The following is an 18523-nucleotide window of genomic DNA, read 5'->3' on the forward strand; positions in this document are numbered from 1 at the left end:
GCCTTACTGGTAAAAAAAACTCATATTTTTATGAAAATGACGGGCAGAGACGTCATAGGGAATGCCGGAATGGGACTTGAGAGACGTGCACGGTGCTGTCACTGCATTTACGTTTATGCCCTCGGCTGTTTGCGTAAACGAGTCAACAAAACTATATGACTTGCGCAGGAAGGCGAAACTTCTAATCTCTGTGTGTTACGACTTATCATTGCGAACGCCTTGAAGAGTGAAGACCCGACCTGACCTGACCTGACCTGTTACCATTCAATTCGAGAAGATGAAGATCACTGTAATGTCCGGAGACGAACAGTTTGTCACATTAGACATTGATCAAGATGAACTTGTAATCTTACTTTCTCATTGAAAGCCCTGGTTTTTCTTTTGATGTTGCTAATCCACATGGTTTTTCGATGTTTTCTTTTGCATGAATCAATTCCCAGATGAAGTCTCACATTTTTTTTTTGGGGGCGTGTTTTTCCGTTACAGGTAGAGAACGTGAAGGCTCTGCTTGAAGTGGAGGTGAAACACAACAGTTCCTTTTTTTCACGCTACCTCAGTGTGTTGTGTGTTTCTTCCCGGATCAAGATTTGTTTTTTATTTTATTTTATCTGCAGATGCGTGTTCCTCTCACACAGCAGCAGTTGCTATTCAACGGAAACGAGATAAAGAATCCTGAACGGCTAAGTGCTCTTGGTATTAGAGATGGAGATTTAATTATGATGGTCTCACGTGCTCCCTCGTCTAGGTATGACTTCAGCGATTCACTGGCTTTCTAACTGCATATGTGTTATTGAAGTGAGTACGGATGCAGCCGCCGTTTACATTATTCATATTACAGATATTTGGGGCCGGATGTTTCTAAATCTTAAGTTGTTCTCTATATGGACATATTTTTCTTCTCTATTTTGAGGGCAAAGCTCGCGGCTAAGATATACCATTCATGAATTATGAGATAAATATTTTATTTAAGTACTTTCAGGAAGTTTGGGCACTACCATCATTCTTTAATTTGCTGAATCATGGTTTACATTGTTGATCGTTTGAACTGTAATTCACATTGTTATTGATTTGCCGCAATATATGTTGAAAACTTGAAATTTCATTAATGATCTTCAAATAAGTCGGGACAAAGAATTGGATAATTAAGTAATGTCACACAATCAAATATGTATGGGACTTTGTTCTGTTGCTTAGTGGCTGTTTTGTAAAAAAATCAATTCTTTGTCTTCTATAACAAATAAAGGACCAACAGATGCTATCTCTGCTTAACTCTAATACATCCCTCTGATGTAGGCTTGATTGAATAATGGCTAGATAACCAAGATCATTACAACATAACTAGCTTGTTGGGGGCAAATATGTTAGGTTGATTTGTTTATGTTGTATGGGATATCTCTATGGTGTGGGATACATCTATAGGGTAATCTCGAATAGGTGTGTTAGTTTTAGATGGAAAAACCAACAGTTGTTCCCCCCTCTCTCTTTAAGGGAACAGTAAAGGGAGATGATTTTTAAAAGGTTAGGACAGGGACAAGAAGAACTTTTGTAGGGGAATTCTTGGGGGGGCTCGAAGACCAAGGAACATAGAAAGGCAGAAACTCCTGTTATGGTCCAGCAGTGTAAGGAAAATCCACTGTTCGAAGATGGTGACACTGAGATGGATGATCTTGAAATGGGTGAAATCCTTGACATGGATAATTTGGGTTTTAAGAGATGGGATGGGGCTGAAACTTGGATCAAGTGTAGGGGATACAGAAACATTCATCCAGACAAGTTAACAAGGGATGTCTAGATGCAATGAAGTGATGTGTGGCTGTATATGTTTTCGTTTTCTTTGACGGGGCTCTCAGACTCGCTGCCTTGCCGAAGGAAGCCCAGGTGAAGCACCCAAGCTTGCTGCCCAGCATTACTTGAAGTAATGTTTGTTTTTCCTTATTTTTTCAATGTTAGTAATCTCAGTGGCAGTTTAGTAATTCTGCCCAACTTCAACTCAGGGCTACAAAGTAATTGGTTATTAGTCTTTTATTTGAAGTCTGTTTTATTTCCAGCTTTTAAATCATGTAGTGCAGCCTACTATCTGGCTTGCTTAGTTAATTATAAGTTTATAAGTAGGTTAGCTGCTTCCTGGTTTAAGTCAGTTTCTAAGGCTTAATTCCACATGGAATTCTTATATAATGCAATAAATCGCCCCTCTTCCTAGCATGACACATCGGCTATGTGACTGGAATGATACCACTTGCATGCTTGTCTCTCCCAGAATGAAAGAAATAATACCGTAAGGAAGAAAATAATTTTATTACCTCTAGAGTGCCGTAAAGGATAATTCTGGAGTATCTATGCTTCTCCTCCCTAAACCCTGTCTTGGGAAAGTTGGAAAGAAAGAAGGGATTTGACTGACTGACCAATGTCATTAGTATTGGCCTTGGTGTTCTTTTCCGAGTTATTTTATTACACTCACTCCTTTGGGGTTGGGGTTAAAGAAGAGTTCGTCGTTAAATCAATTGCTAAATGACTTCCTTCCAATCCTTTCCCAGCGGTGCTAACGGAAACCTTGACCTCCGATCCCCTTCCCTCCGTCTCCCTTCCTTCAAGGCCTATCTTGAAGCTAAACCTGGGAGTCACTACGATGATAGATCTAATATGCTTTTGTTACTGGTAGCGAAACCGAGAAAGAAAGGAAAGAACGATTAGCTAGTGGTTCCACCTTCCTTCTTCTTTTATCACTGGCATCCTATATGTATGCGATGCCTTGATCAGCTATCACTATATATCATTGTTGAAAAGGATCCACCTAACCATGCAATACAGCCTATCTTGCTCAATTCCTCTCTCTCTCTCTTTAACCTTCCCATCTTGCTGAAGCAAAGTGTCAGTAGTTCCTTTAATCCCTTCTTGAACAACCGATTGTGATTCTATAGTGCAATCAGTTACTTCCCTTCCTTCTTGCCTTCCCCAATCAGCCTTCTAGTCCTTAAAACGTTTCCTTCTTTCTCACTTGGCGGAGGAGACATCTGCAGATGGATCCCCCAACCTATATTTTTTTTGGGTGGATGGACCATTATCTCCAAAAACTTGAATTTGATTCGAAACTCCAGAAATCAGATCCATGAAATTTATCTAGCCAGATGCATGCCCGACGTTCTCTTTCTCCCTTCTTTCCTCAACAGAGACTTCATCTTCTGAAGAGTTTCACCTAATCCTGAGATACAAAGATGTTGACCAAAAAAAAGATACGGAGATGGAAGATTCATAGAAGACGACTCGACCTCAGAAGATGTTGGAACTGCTTCTGGCCTTCTGAACAGTTCATCAAAGCCAGTGAAAACTGGGAACTCCCTAGCTAGTGGTTCCAGAGATCTTGGCCCCTAAACCTCACTGAAATGTGAAGATTCCAAAGAAGATGTATTGGATACCTTGAAGCAAACATTAGTTGTTCGTCCCCTATTTAAATGTGAAGTGTTCAGATATCCGGGCTTTCATTGTGCCTATAGTTAAAAAGAAAGGAAAGACTCAAATAGGCCAACTCATTTAGTAAAGTAGAGCTCAACATAGGGTGAGGTTCTTCAACAGAAGGGAAGGTGACGTACTCTATAACCTACGAGCTAACAAAGGATCCTGCCTATGGCAAGAGCTCTGGCACTTCAGTGAAGGGTTTGGAACCCTGTAGAGAATGAAGAGGGGCTTTAGCATTCCTTTCATTTTTTCGGGAAGTTGCGGCTATCGATCTAGTCGAAGTATTGGTTGAATCAAGTCCGAAATTGGAACACTCAAATAGCAAATTGAATCTTTCTAAAAAAGGGTATTAGAGCCCACATCACCTATAGATTGAAAATCAAAGACACCTAAGCTGTTTGAAAGCCAGACCATAATAGAATATTGAGCTTGCAGCTTAAGAAGAAAAGATTTATACGGTGGTATAGGTGATGAGAGATTGAGATTCAAGAAATAATGAATGGTCTTATAAATGCAAAAATGTATGACTCCCCAGGAATTTCAATTGCGCTTATATTCATCACTATTCGAATTGGGTGAAATCTTTCAAATTCACAAGAATAGAAGCCTTTCTTTTCTTGAGTTGCAGAAATATGCAACAGAATAAAGGAAACAATTGAAAAATTTGCAGGGGGCTGGCTATTCACTCGCTTTTTCTGCTAACGTGCAGCGGCGAGGAGCCAACTAGTTGTTGGACACTTGGACCAACCTAAGGTGTGTTCCAGCGAAGTGCCGGGTTTTTGGGTTGTAGGGTAAACGTTGGGGGGGGGGGCTCACGCAAGGTTGTGAAGGACTCTCGTAGGGCCTTTTTGAAGTTAGACATTCATTTTCCATTCGTAAAATGGACGTTTGATTGCATAGTATCTTATATTCCGGTATATCTAATCTTGAGAATATCTCAATTCAGCTGCTTGATCAATGTTCGTTGGTGATCTTCGTCGATTTTCTTTTCCGCCTCTCTAGGACTGTTTTGATTTGCTTTCGCTCCTCTCCATTATAGTCGAGTTGCTTTTGCTCCTCTCCATTACAGTCGAGTTGCTTTCGCTCCTCCCACGGTCTTTTTTTTAGTTCCACATTCTCTTGGCGGAGATGTAGATTTTCGTCTTCTACCGCCCATGGGTCCGACCGGGGGGGGGGACTCCGGCTCGGCAGCAGGGACATTGTTGAGATCCCATGTAATAGTGACCTTATATATTAATATTTTATTGAATTTTCATACCTCTAAAACCCGGAAAGCAAGAAGCCTCGTATCTTCCAATTTTTCCACTCAAACTCAACCAAGTGGGAATCATATCCCTATATCATTACTTCCATTCTCTCCAAGTTTCAACCCATTCTGTCACCTATAGACCCCGATTTCTCTTCTCAAGGAATTTATCTCATATCTCCCATCGGGGCTAAATATCCTTGATACGTTAAGAGTACATTACTTTTATCTGTAGAGCCCTAACCTAATCCTTCTCCCTTAAAACCAAACCTATTTACCCCATATGAGTTGTTTCTTTTCAAGATCTTGGAAGAATTGGCTCTCATTCAATTGAGGCTGCAAACCAAGTCCTTGAGTAACATCCTTAATAATTCTCGAGTAGGGAGAACTCACCTCCTCTCTTGCATTTGAGATTCTGAGGCACTGAAACTTGTCCTTGGTGATGCACATGCAATTGGTAATAGGTCTACTTGATAACAAATTTCTATTATACCCCTGCACGAGTAAACATGATCTGCTCATCTATAATATATTCTGCCTCTTCGCTCTTTCTTGGCGTAGCTGGTAGTACTGATAATGGAGGAATGAAATCATGGTAGTCTAAAAGTTTGAATGTTAGTTGGGCTTGGCCTAGAATTGGGAACTAATCCATGAGAGAATGATGTGACAGTGTGGCTAATGAAGAAGGCTCAAAGGGGTTTGAGATGGCGGCTGATCCTTTGTAATGCATGAGATCGTCAAAATCAAAATGGTGCTGATATCTGTATATGGGGGCATGTTGAATTTCTTTGGAATCTTTGGGGACCGACATTTCTTGGATTCTTTCATATATCCCTTGGAATTTCATAGGCTGGGTTCTCACCATAATGATGTCTCCCTGGTCAAATTCCAGATCATAGATGCCACGGCTGTAGTTGACCAAAGGCATTTGTGGGGAGTTGGATGCAAGTTAAAGGTTAGCAAATGTACTTAAAAAGGAAAATACTGGAGGATGAAGGTTGTAGGAGGAGGAGGAGATAGACCAAGTTATAATAAAATAGGCATGTGTCTAGAAGCACCCTTATGGGCTCTTAACAACTCTAGCAGACAAGGCAACACGGTGTCTAAGGTGCTAATGTAGGTGGCCAAGTTCTTGGACAATTATTTGTCTATTTGGTATTTGTGTGTTCCTATAATTGAAGAAAAGTTCTGTTCATGCTGTGCTCCCTTATTTGTGGTGTGGACCGTGTGGTAGATGTTGGAAGGCTGGAAGCTCATTTCTTATCATATTCTGGTTGTTTTCGACTGTTTAATTCAGTGCTGCAAGGAGACTATTAAAATGGTCCAGATTATTTGGTTTTCGTGGTTGAGTAATGAACTCAGTTACTAATTTTCTCTAGTTTCGTCCTGAATTAAAGAAAAAAATTTCAATTTATTGGATGCGGTTCTGTGTTCAAACCTAAGGAGAAAAAAGGTTTTGGAGTTTAGCATGTTGAGGATATGCAAATTGCTAGAATTCTCAGTGGATATGATGGATTGGTTCAAATTAGGATTCACTCTAGGTGTGTTCGGTCAATCACAAATTTAAAGAGTATCAATTGGAGAGTGAAGCCTTTGAAGATTTTCTCATGGGTTTGGTATGAGGTTCTAAAATATAAAGCTCATGATGACCTGATGATACAACATCTTCTTGTTGATGGACATGCTACTGTGCTTTGACTTGGCAAATGGGAATCTGGGAGGGGTTCTGCTCAGCAGATTGGAAGAGTGATCAGGTATGATGTGGGACCTTCTGGTATTGTATAGTTCAATCTATTTTAAGAGGAGAAGAGTGGGCCCCTCTCTCTTCCTGCTTTCACATCTGTTGGAGGTATCGGAGTAGCTGCAATCTGTCAAAAGATTACATTAATATGATTCTGATATAGTCATTTGGAAAGCAACATCTTCTAGGTGCTTTATTCTGAAATCTTCTTGGGAGGGAAAGAAGGGAACCTGAGAAGAAACATACTCTCAGGGAAGTGGGAGAGGAAAAATCACATAAGAAGAAAGGGGGGAAAGTGCACAAACAAAAGTTCAAGTTTTAATTTAATTCATTCTGTTCCATCTTTAACAACATGTCGATTACAAGCAAAATAAATAGACTTTAATAAGAAAGCTATACTACGACTCCTAAGAGATGACTAAAACTATATCTACTCCTACGCATCCTACCCAATTTTAAAATCCTTTTACATACTTATCTCAATAAAATAAATAATAAAATCTCATGTATTTACTTGACTAAAATCCATATTTGACTTGATTATCAATCTGGGTTCCCAAATGATTTGTGTCGGTCCTAGGCTCTGCTGCATCAATTCTCCCGCTGTTGAAAGAAGAACTCTACTAGTTTTTTAAATTAGATCAATGTTACTAGATCGGCATCCACGCTCCTTACTATCAACCTCCATGATGTAGTGCCCATGATAACAATTGCAGATGCTGCATTTCATTGAAATAAGAAAAAGAAAAAAATGCTAGGAAAACATGTGCATGGAACTGGGGAGGGTAAACTTGGAAATTAATAAAAGAAAGATATAGGAGAAGAAGAAAAAGAGAAGGGAGTTATTCTTGAAAAGACTAGACTTGAATGATCTAAAGCATAAAGTTGGGGGGCAATTTAGGAATAAAGGAAAAGGACAAATGAATGGTTGTGGGATAAAGGATAATGTGGGGGGGGGGGGACATGCCAGACTTAAAAAAGAACCTAAGATGCAAGTGAGGCAAGTGAGGTAGGCCAATATTGGAACTTGGAGAGTCAAGGAACTAGTCAAGGAACTACAAGGGAACTGTTGAAACCTGATGGAGTCTCCTTCAAACTCTAGAGTTTCAATGGAAAAACCAGCAGGAGTTTGACTTCGGCAGGGAAACCTCCAAGCATCCAGTTCATGATGTTGGAGCACCAAACAAGAGGGAGTCGAGCTACCACTACAGCTTTTTGAAACCAGGTATGCGGGCCCCTTATTTAAAAAGCAACTTTTTTTTGGGGTGGAGTTCTGGTGAAATGGAGAAGTTGATCGTGGTTGGTAGGGGCTTTGTGAAGGGAATCATGGGGGGGGGGGGGAATGGGCTGATGGAATGATGAAGGAAAGGAGAAGAGGGAGGGTAAGGATAGAGTTGAAACCTATCAAGAAACATGGTTGCCAGGTAGAGAGAACAGATCATCTGATCATGTGTGAGTTCATCCCCCCGCCCCCCCAAACAACAAAAAAAAAAGAAGTAAAATACCGATCATATAAAAAGAAGGGTGAATAGTTCTCATGTGCACAACAAAGCTCTAGATTTAATTTAATATCAATATATTCCATTCTCAATACATTGATTACAAGCAGATAAAAAAAAAAAAAAAAATACTTCAATAAGAAAACAGCTATAGTAGGACTTTTTGCAACTTATTAAAACTATTTTTATTCCTATACATCCTTCCAATTTAAAAATCTGTTTACATATTTATCCCAATAAATAAACAAAGAAAGAAAACTTAAATATCTACTAGTCTAAAATCCATACTTGGATGTAGTTCTCAGTCTGAATTCCTGAATGGATTTGGGTTGGTTCAAGGCTTTGCTGCATCATCTTCCTTTTGTGTCCCACTAGTTGGAGTTGTTTTTGGTGCCAAGTCGCTAGCAAACTTCAAAGAACATATTCTCAGTACCTTGTTGCATTTAATTGATGAACCCCCCCGGTGTTTGGGGTCATAATTTAAGCCAAAATTGGGGACAACTGGGAATGATATGAAAATCGGTGTATATAAAGTTTAGGCTAGTGGGGACAGTTGGATTTCCTGCAGTTTTTAAGTCAAAGGTGGTAAAGCAGGGAAGGAATTTCTGTTTTTGATTGGGGTTTTGGCCAAGGGGGGGGGGTATTTGGGGTTTGTATGCCCAGTTGCCTCAGTAACCAGGATATGGGATTGCATCATTGCTTAGGCGTGTACTGGAAGATGCTAATTGATTCTCAGGTATTTGTTTTTGTTACTGGTGTCCTTTTTCAATATGGTGGTCCATGTTTGACGTCCATTTAGAAGTTCAGGAATGATTCTCTATGCTTAATCGCATCCCACAACTTCCTTTAGTTCTCTTGCATGTGCTTGAACTTGAAAATGTCTGCTAAAATCTAGTACCATGCAGCTTGCTGACTATTATTTCTCAATATTTTTTCAGTGCATCTACCAATGACTTGAGCTTTAACTCAGATGGATCTGCTGTCAATCCTGGAGCCTTCCAGCAGCATGTTCGGCGTGATTCTAATATGATGACTCAATTGCTTCAGGTAAATAGGGTTGCTAAGCCTTGTGAAAGTCTTGATCTATAAAGCCTATTTCTCTTTCCTTTCTTACCATCAATTCCATTCTGTTTAATCCCTCAGTATGTGAAGTGACATAATTCCTGCTTTTATGCAAACATTCTTTGATGAACTTCAGAATGCCTGATATGAACCAAGATCCAGGATTTAATTGTTTGAAAGTTGCCCTAGAACCAAGCTCATTTCAGGATCTTCTTCCCCAAGAATCAGCAGTTTCCAGGTCTGGGTGTACCCTCGGTGTGTGGGTTATGAATGGATTTAGGGTTTCTAAGGGTTAGGATAGGGTTAGAGAGGATTCTGTTAGGCTTGGGATCTTAGGACCTTAGGCTTTCACTCACTAAACCAAGCTGTAATTCTGGGTTCAGATCTGTAACTAATGTTAGGGTTTGAATAAGTTTTAAGTTTTGAAGGATTTTAGGGTTACACTTGGAAGGGTTCTAGGGTTTGGATAGGTTGGAACCATTCCGTCCTTAAAATTTTGTAATTTCAGAATTATTTCCAAAGGGTTAGGGTTTTTAAAATGCATCTCATAGTTGGATTGGGAATATAAAGTTGTCAGCTAGGGTTAGGGTTTGGATGGGAGGTAGAAAAGGTATAGTTGAAGGTAATTGTTGTAACCTGGGTCTAGGGTTAGGGTTTTAGGTAAATTCCCTAGACTTTAGGGTTAGCCCAGGAAGGTCCAGCAAGGGAATTTGACCAAGCTGCAGGGTTTATGGAGGGTCCTAAGGCCCAAACAAAAGCTGGAGTTGGGGTTTTAGGTCTGAATTAGGTTAACTTGGGTTTTGAAAAATCTGCAAAATTTGATTGAAGAAGAAGAATTGTAGAAAATTTTTCAGAATTGTATAACTAGGGTTGATGGGGCAGTGGATGATAAGAAAGGGTTCTAGGCTTGGGGGCGATGCTAGGGATGGGTAAATAGGGTCTAAAGGGGCGGGATTATGGGAAAAGAGTGGGAGGGGTAGGCTGTATCACTGGAAGAAGAAGATAGAGGGAGGGGCTACGGTGGTTAGGGTTTGGGTGGGGACGGCTGAAACTGCAGGGGGTAGGGTTAGAAGGCTTCTTGACTTACTTGTGAATGAGAAAATTTGCCGGAACCTGTAGTTGGAAGCTGGAAGAAGATGGTGGAAGTCTTGAGTTGAAGAAACAAATCACCATACCCAGCCGCAGGGTACCTAAGAGGTTCCCACGACTTCTCAAGCCAATTGCTCAAACTCAAATTTTATTCAGTGATCAAAACTGAAACTTACATAAAACGTCTAGGCTATTTATAATCAAGATAGATTCTAATAAGGAATCCCTACATAATTGGGGTCCAAGTGCCTACTAAAATAGGACTTAAATTTCAGAATAGTTAACTCTAAGAGACTCAAATAAGTGACTTCTTTTTAATTTTTGGATGAATAAAATAAAATAATTAAAAATAATAAGTGACTCAAATAAGTGACTTCTAATTGGGAACAAACTTTAAGAGATAAGATCCCCTTTCTAGATAAGTAATCTTATTCACAATTAACTCACTCAACATAACTTTAACAGGATTATAACTCTCAAGCTACTGACTCAAACAGAAAAATAAAAGTTGGTCCCTGACCCTTGGATCGAGGGGATTCTATCAAGAACCATATTCAGCCCTAAGGAGGGGGCTTGAAAAACGACCAAAATACCCCTGGGGTATTTGCCAGCTTTAAGTGCCCTTTTGGTTCTGGTGTTTGGCCCAATTTTAGGGGGCCCAACCCTGGTTACATAAGTAATCCTAAAAGTGTTTGGGTTTTGGAAGTTATGAGAGTTTAGTGAAACTAGGGTTTAGGGTTTCTGGAGGAAGAAGATGAATTGCAGAAAATTTTCAAACCTAGTGAAGGAAGGTTTAATGGTGAAATTAAAAATAGGGATGAGGTTGAGAGAAAGGTACAATCCTGTAGGGGAAAGGAGTGGTTGAATGGGGCAGGGGATGTGGGGTTTTAGGAAGGGGGGCTGCCGCGATTGTAGGGAAGAGTGGGGAATGGGGGAAGGCTGTGTGGGGCTTAGGAGGCAGGACAAGGGTAGGGGTGGGGAGCTAGGGTTTTCTCTTCAAAATTACTGTAGCATCATATTTCTCTGCAAAATTCTGACCTCAATTCCGTCTGAGAAACATTCTTACTTCCCTTGAATTATCTTTTATATTTCACTCATGCTCTGTCTCCCCCTCTTTCTCTATATATACAGAGAGATGGGATTGCAATATATGTAATATTGCACTGGTAGATTCTCAAGATTATTACAATTTCTTGAAACTTCAATGTTGCAGGCCATCTCTGTTCATGGATATTTCACATGCCACAAACTTTCAGCAGTGAATAAGTAACTTAGAGGCGTTGCAATGGCAACATACGAGTCTTGGATGGCTTCTTTAAACTAAGGAAGATAATAAGAACAAAAGAGAGAGAGATGGGATTTGATTTTAAAATTATTCCAACTTAGGGAGAATTTGCCATTATCTGGATGTGGTTATGACAAACACTATACTGGTATTAGAGCATTGTGGATAGGAGAATCATTTGCCATCTTGTTGAGAGATAATCTTGTAATTATCATTTACAACGCCTGAAATAGGTTATTGACATTCCTTTTGTGGGAGAGTGTCTCTTTGCTTATATCATTTTTCTCCTCTGCCATGTGGAAAATCCAAAACTATTTATGGGCAACAAGATGAATGGTGGGATTACCTCTTGAACCCATCTATTCTTTAGGAGGAAGGGCTTTTTTGTCTTATCCATTGCTGCTGTGTTTGTAGACTTGGGGAAGATGAAGAGAATATTCCCCACTCATTTCTTTTGTCGAAAGATAGTAAACCCGATGTGGAAACCTGATCTAATAACCACTTTTGAGGCAAATTTTCAATGTTCAAAACCGTCTTGAAACATGGTACTATACCATGTTTAGGTTTTTTTTTGGGTAGGTTTTAGGTGGTTTTGAGTCTAATTTATTGTGTACAGCCTAATTTAAGACCAACAAACACAACGCCAATGTTCTTTTTGACTATAACCTGACACAAAGTGGTGTTCTTGATCTACACATGGCCGACTGTATGTGGACAAAATTGGATAGTGTATCTTCATGAATTGAAACATGGATATACAAGAGAACATTGAACCTTCTTTAAAATGCAAGAACAAATATTTAACAGTAATCAAATTTTAGTTACAATTTACAATTACAGCCCCTCGAGTATCTTGAAGTTTCACTGAAATTCCCAACTGGAGTGAAAGACTGAGATTTTGTTGAATTGACTGAATTTCGTTTCGGACCTTGTTTCGTCTCATCAAGGTTGAGATAGCAAATTTTTTTGTACATTGTCTCTATTCTAGATTCATTATGGGTAATTATGTCCTTTTCTATTTAAAACTAGGTGTTAGGAGTTGGAAGACATTTATAATATAACAAATTTAGGGGGGCTAAATGTTATTTTTCGTAAATATAAGGAGTGTAGTTGTAATTTAACAAAAACAAAACTAAATAGGTTAAGCTTATATCATTCTGTAGCAAGCATGGAGTCTGTACCATTGCCTGAAATTTTAGAATAAGTTACTCTTGGTTAGTTGTGTTATTCCATGGAATATCCCCTTTTCTTCCTATTTGCCTAACATAATCTAGCTGTGATTTTCTAGGCCTATGCAAATAATTCATCACTGATGACAAATTCTTAGTTTCAACCATGGCAGTTGCTTCCCCTTTGCCATCGGTGTTTTCTATTCACCGATGGAGCCAGAATGAACTTCAGTACAATTGCTGACCTTGTGTCCACTACTGTCAGATTCAGCTTTCCGTGGCAGATTGGCTGCTCATTTTCTCTTAAGTAATGAAATGATACCCTTATCTGTAAAAAAGGGGTCTAACAGTTAAAGAAGAACAACAAGTTAAATGTCCTTAACAGTGGCTTTTTTCGGCATTCGTGGTGTATTTCATCAGTGACGCACTGTGATAAATAAGCTTAGAGCCCCAATATTTGGCCATAGCATTCCACTTTCTTCTGATTTGTACTCTAGCGATGACATCCTTTCAGAGTCCATGACAATAGCAATGACATCCTTTCAAAGCCCATGACAATCCTCTTTTTTCATAACTCACATGCCTGTAGGCTGGATTTCTATTTATTAGAATGGCTTGTGAGGTAACCAAAGCAGGGTAGCTGGAGATGGTGGTGGCACAGTGGATGAATTGCTGGAGGAGGCAGGGATGATTGTCATTAGCTGTGCTGAAGAGGGTTAAAGCAATGGCATTGGCAATGTAGAAGTTTATATTCTTCATCTTTTTAAGTGTCTCTATTTAAGTTGATTTAGGAAGAAGGGGTGATAACTTATAATGTGCCTGTGTCTCTAAAGTTAAGACACAGAGGTAACTAGTCAATTTGTGGTGACACCTTTTTCTTGTTCAGTATTTAAGGTATGATGCTAACTTCTTCTTGTGAGTCGTGGTAATTAGTCTTTTTCATAGAGCTGTTGCAATTTGATGGCATATTATCTTCTTTTGCGAAGGTAAAGGTTGCACCGTTGTGATCAAGTGGTCATGGGTTCAAGCCTTTAAAGCAACCTCTCTGTGAAAGCAGGATAAGGCTGAATTCATCATGACCGTCCTCAGACTCTGCAGTGTTGGGAGCCTCGTACATTTCGTTGCCTCCTTTTTTGTTATCTTCTTTTACCTGAGTGCGGTCTACTATATCCCCTATTTCAACAACTTCACCACTGTAAAGGTTGTAGTCAATTGGTTCATATGTTTCTTCTACTACAATAGTACCACCACTATTAATAGCTTTGTTGCGGCTGTTGCCTCATCTATTGGGCAATTGAAAGTAATAAGGAATTGCTTGCTATTGAATTGGAATGGCTATCTTTCATCCTGGATGTTTGCATTAATTAAGTTAATTATATTCTAATGCTTACGATTGCTTTATGTCAAAGTTATAATTTGTTCATATTTCCATTCTTCTTTTTAGAATTTGTGCTTTCCTGAATTTTCGGTTTGTTATGACTGGTGAGTATCTCAGCTTCATTGACGGTTATTTAATTTGCAGACAGATCCTGAATTTGCACAGTTAATACTTGGAAATGATCTGAATAGGCTTCAAGACCTGTTGCGTGAGCGTCATCGTCAAAGGTCTGAATTAAAGCGTCGGCAAGAAGAGGAGCTTGTGAGAGTTTCATAAATCTCTATTGATTGACTATTCTTTCCTAATGATAATATTATTGTGTAATCATGATTTGTCTCTTGAAAATTGTAACTCAGATCACATACAAAAATATGTAGCAAAGTTCGAGGTTCTGTTGATCAGTTTTATTACCTAAACTTCAAGTGAAATGAATTTGGTCCTATCATATTAAAATAATACATTTTGAAACAGAATTTGGGAGTCTAAATATTGGGTTTGTGCTCTGTAGGCACTTATGTATGCAGATCCATTTGATGTGGAATCACAGAAGAAAATTGAAGCTGCCATCCGCCAGGTTAGTCGTTTATTCTAATGGTTTTGTTTTATTTTGAGATGAATAATGAGAGGCATCGAATAGTCAAAGACTGGGAATTGAGAAACTGTGAAGATAATTCTGATACAGATATCACTCTTCAATATAATTTTGTGTAGTTTTATATTCAAATACTTGGTTTCCTCGTTTAGTTTCTGGTGTAGAAAGAACTGACTCCATGCCGGAGGAGTGTCTAGCTTCTAATCATCTTCTAGAATCCCCCCCTTTTTGTGGTTATAGATTATGTAGTTAAATAGTTCCATTTATGAGGTAGCATAAAATATAATATTTTTTCAGGAGAATGTCTAAAGAACTTCTAAATATAAAAATTTCTGGATAACTTAATAAGAAGGCTACGCTCATCCTAATTGTATGGTATCAATACCCTGGAAGTGACTAAATGTTGCTTCTTGAGTAGCGGTTACCATGATTTGTAAGTAAGTAATAGCTGCAAGTTTATGGGTCAATTCAGCTATGGAGTCAATCCCAAGGAGATAAGTCACACTATCGTAGCATCTAAAAATAAATATCGAATTAATGGTCTAACCACACAGCAGCTGACCTATTAACATCTAACTAGGAGTTATGGAATTAACTGAAAATTAAAATTATATCCATGCCAAAATGGAGAGGGGGAAGGGGGGGGGGGGTGAAGAGAAACAAGTGGACTTTAAAAGGGGTTATACCCTAGGCAATCTTTGGTATAGTTTCCGGTTTTGATTTTTATCCAAACAAATATTTTTGGTTGGGTTTGGTACAGTTTATACAGGGTTGAAAAAATACAAAAACCAAAAATAGGTTGAACCTGTTTTCATTATTATTATTATTATTTATTTATTATTAATTTTTTTTTGGGTGGGTGGCAGTTTGAAAATGCTTGTGCTTTTGATGTGTACATGTGAGGTTAAGATGGTAAGTTTGTAATATTTATATCAGAAAATCCTTAAAACCACTAACACCCTAGTGTCCTCCCTTCTCTGGAGCTTCATGAGAGTCCTGATCTTGGTGAAACCAAGCAGTTCCTGGCAATTCATCGCGACTCATTTATCTGACCAGGCCGCCATGACCCATTTCGCCTTACCTAGATCAGCCCTCCGACAGATGCATCTATAGCTTCTATGTTTCTCTTGCAGTTAACTCACAATCTCAGTCTCCATCTTGATATTCATTAAAAAATTCTCCTGAATCAGAAACTCTCCCACATCAGAAACCAACTATACACTTAACTTTGGCTGCTTGATGAAACACCAGAAAATAGAAAAATCTAAAAACAAGAAGAAAAAAGTTTGCAATAAGGAGATTGAGACTCAAAACCTTGCAGAATCAATAACAGACATGAAACCTAAGAAGAAAAAATATAAAAAAGAACCCTAGTACCGTACTGAAAACCAAAACAGTAAAAATGGATAGGTATTAATTTATGAGGACATGATCCTGGGAGGTTCCATTTCTTGACGGTTTGGTTATCTGGATCAGCTCAAGTTTGTTCTTTCTTTTTCCTTCCTCATTTATTTTTCAGCTTGTTTGGAGCCTCTGCTTAAGTTTCACAGGACTGTGATTTTCAGAGCTAAGAAAATTGAGAAGGAAGGGAAGAAAATGAGAACTGTAAAACTCCTGTTGCAAAAGAATGGGAGGGAAGAGCTAGAGAGGTTTCATGTAAAGGCATAAGGGGAAGTGAGAAAATGGAAAAAAGAGGAAAAAGAAAATAAAGAACAACCAAGAGGGATGAATGAGATGCGTAATAGAGGGGGTTTAGAGATAATGGGAGGTGAGAGCGTGGAAAGAAAAAGTGAGTTTTGTGTGAGAGGAGTTGAGCAATAAAAGCGGTTGCGAAAAAGAGAAAAAGGGGGAGAGGAGAAGAAGTGAGAATCATGAGATGGGTAAAGGATGCGGGGGAAGAAAAAAGGGGAAGGAAAAATAGGAGAGAAAAATCTCAATCCTTGAAAACATGTGGGCCCTATGGCAATTTTCTTGCTTCTCCAAAAGTGAAGTAATGCATAGACGGATTGTAACTGTATAAGCATGAAAACTCTCTACCGTTGTTCGTGAATGCATTCTTTGCTGCCAAATATGCCCCAGGGAAAACGCCCCTGGCTTGCATTTCAGATCAAGTTCTGGCCTATTTTCCTTTGAAATCAACCCCTGGTTGATAGATTTGGGTGTTAGGCTTTTGTTTGATGCATTTATGTGGTGATGGGCCTATTCTATGTGCCCAAAAGCTTAATGTCTAGGCCAAGTACGAGAATCTGTTATTTACTTTAATCAGCTAGTAATCTAAATTCTGCCAAGTTATGAGGGTATAATATTCGTTTTCTTATGTTTTATTTCAGTTTAAAGAGTCTAAATCAGTCAGTTTCTAAGTCCCAATTTCACTAGGACATCTTATGTAAGGCTATAAATAAGCCCCTCCACTCAATGGAAGAGAACCAATTCAAAATTTCAATAAAGTATTCTCAGTTTGAGTCGTCCTTTGTGAGTGTTGCTGCTGCAACAATGTTTTGTTCAATTTAAGAGATCCAAGATTGGAGAAATACCGAAGTACTTGGTGAAGTCAAACCAGATCCTTGCTATCATTGAATAGACAGCCTTTAAGAAGCCATTCTATTCGTTCCAGGCATCTACAAGGCCTTCCCATCCTGGTATTTGGCAGCCTACCCTAATCTCCTTCTCCTATCACCCTTTTTACGATTATTTTTTGAGTTTTCTGACTTTCCAAGACACCCTAAGGTTTTTCACATGAATGTGCCCGTCAGTTATCTGATAAATGAAATCGTAAGGCTACTTTGGATTGGCTTAGAGCAACTTCTTGTTTCTCTTCATGCCAAACTTGGTTTAAAAGCTTCTAGATTTCTTTATATCCATTTGGTAATTAATGTGTGGTGCCCCATGTATGTAAGAGTAAATAATCCCTCAGTATAGATGAAAATGCCTTACCTATGGTGTAATCAATTTGCCAGCATAGATAACATCCGCTCAGAGGGGAAAATAAAATCCTGGGTTCCTTAAGTTGATAATTGGTTGTTGTTAAGGCCATATAAAGTGTTTGCTCCAGGAGTGGTTGATTGGAGGGAACTTGGGAACTACATTCAATCACTGAGATGGTTTAAAATTATTATTATTAATTTTTTTTAAATTGAGAATAAGGGATGCATTCAGTGTGTTCTTGTGCTTCATAGTCAGAGTACCAATGGTATGCAGAATCCTGTGGATGGTCATAGAAAATGGAAACCACCTGTTAATATTTATTGTTATAATTAAATAAATTTTATCTGGCAAGTACTAATAATCATTTGGTATTGAAGTTTGATTTCTTATCCAGCTCTTTTTTCAACCTTTATAGCTAAGTGGATTATTGAAAGTTCTTACTACCTGAATTGCAGAAAGGAATTGATGAGAACTGGGCAGCAGCACTGGAACACAACCCAGAAGCTTTTGCAAGAGTGGTATGTTATATGGATTTTCACACATGCGCCTTGATTTATGTTCTCTCTCTCTCTAAGATCTCTGCATGACTCCATATTTTTCTCATTTCATTTTTCAGGTAATGTTGTATGTCGACATGGAAGTTAATGGTGTGCCTTTGAAGGTAGTAACAAGTTTGATATCGAACGCTTGTCAGCGCTGTTGATTTCATTGTTCTTTTCTGATTACCTCCAGATATGTTAGATGAGAGCTAGTGCAAAAAAAGAGTATAATTTTTTTTTTGTTTCTATTTCATTGTATCATTCTCTTTGTTAGATTACTTAAGCATTTCCCTTTTTGCATTGTCTTCTCCTTTTGGTATGTTTACCTTGTTGACTTTGGTACACACACACACATGCATCTCTCTCTTTCTGTTTCTCTCTGATATAACGACTATGGAACACATACCTCTCTCTCTCTACATATACACCCCCCCCCCAAAAAAAAAAAAAAAAACTAAATTTATTTGATTCAGTTTTTGGCATGCAAACTTTTTAAGGTCAACTTCAAAATTTGGACTCTACAAAATTTATCATGACTTGATGAT

General features: G+C 38.6%; 1 protein-coding gene across 1 annotated transcript in view; it reads left to right on the forward strand.

The window, feature by feature from the left end:
- The first annotated feature begins 206 nt into the window (after window positions 1-206).
- DDI1 (ubiquitin family protein) overlaps window positions 207-18523 on the forward strand; it is a 32528-nt gene continuing 14211 nt past the window's right edge. Inside the window, exons 1-8 of the mRNA XM_089139045.1 lie at window positions 207-343; window positions 487-519; window positions 615-745; window positions 8878-8986; window positions 14067-14183; window positions 14431-14496; window positions 17895-17957; window positions 18056-18100. Of these exons, the coding sequence (XP_088995171.1) occupies window positions 278-343; window positions 487-519; window positions 615-745; window positions 8878-8986; window positions 14067-14183; window positions 14431-14496; window positions 17895-17957; window positions 18056-18100 (630 nt within the window). The 5' untranslated portion in view covers window positions 207-277. The remainder of the gene's footprint in view (window positions 344-486; window positions 520-614; window positions 746-8877; window positions 8987-14066; window positions 14184-14430; window positions 14497-17894; window positions 17958-18055; window positions 18101-18523) is intronic.

This window comes from Hakea prostrata, chromosome 11 (genome assembly GCF_041222555.1).
Source record: "Hakea prostrata isolate BN-2017 chromosome 11, UWA_Hpros_2, whole genome shotgun sequence".
NCBI lineage: Eukaryota > Viridiplantae > Streptophyta > Magnoliopsida > Proteales > Proteaceae > Hakea > Hakea prostrata.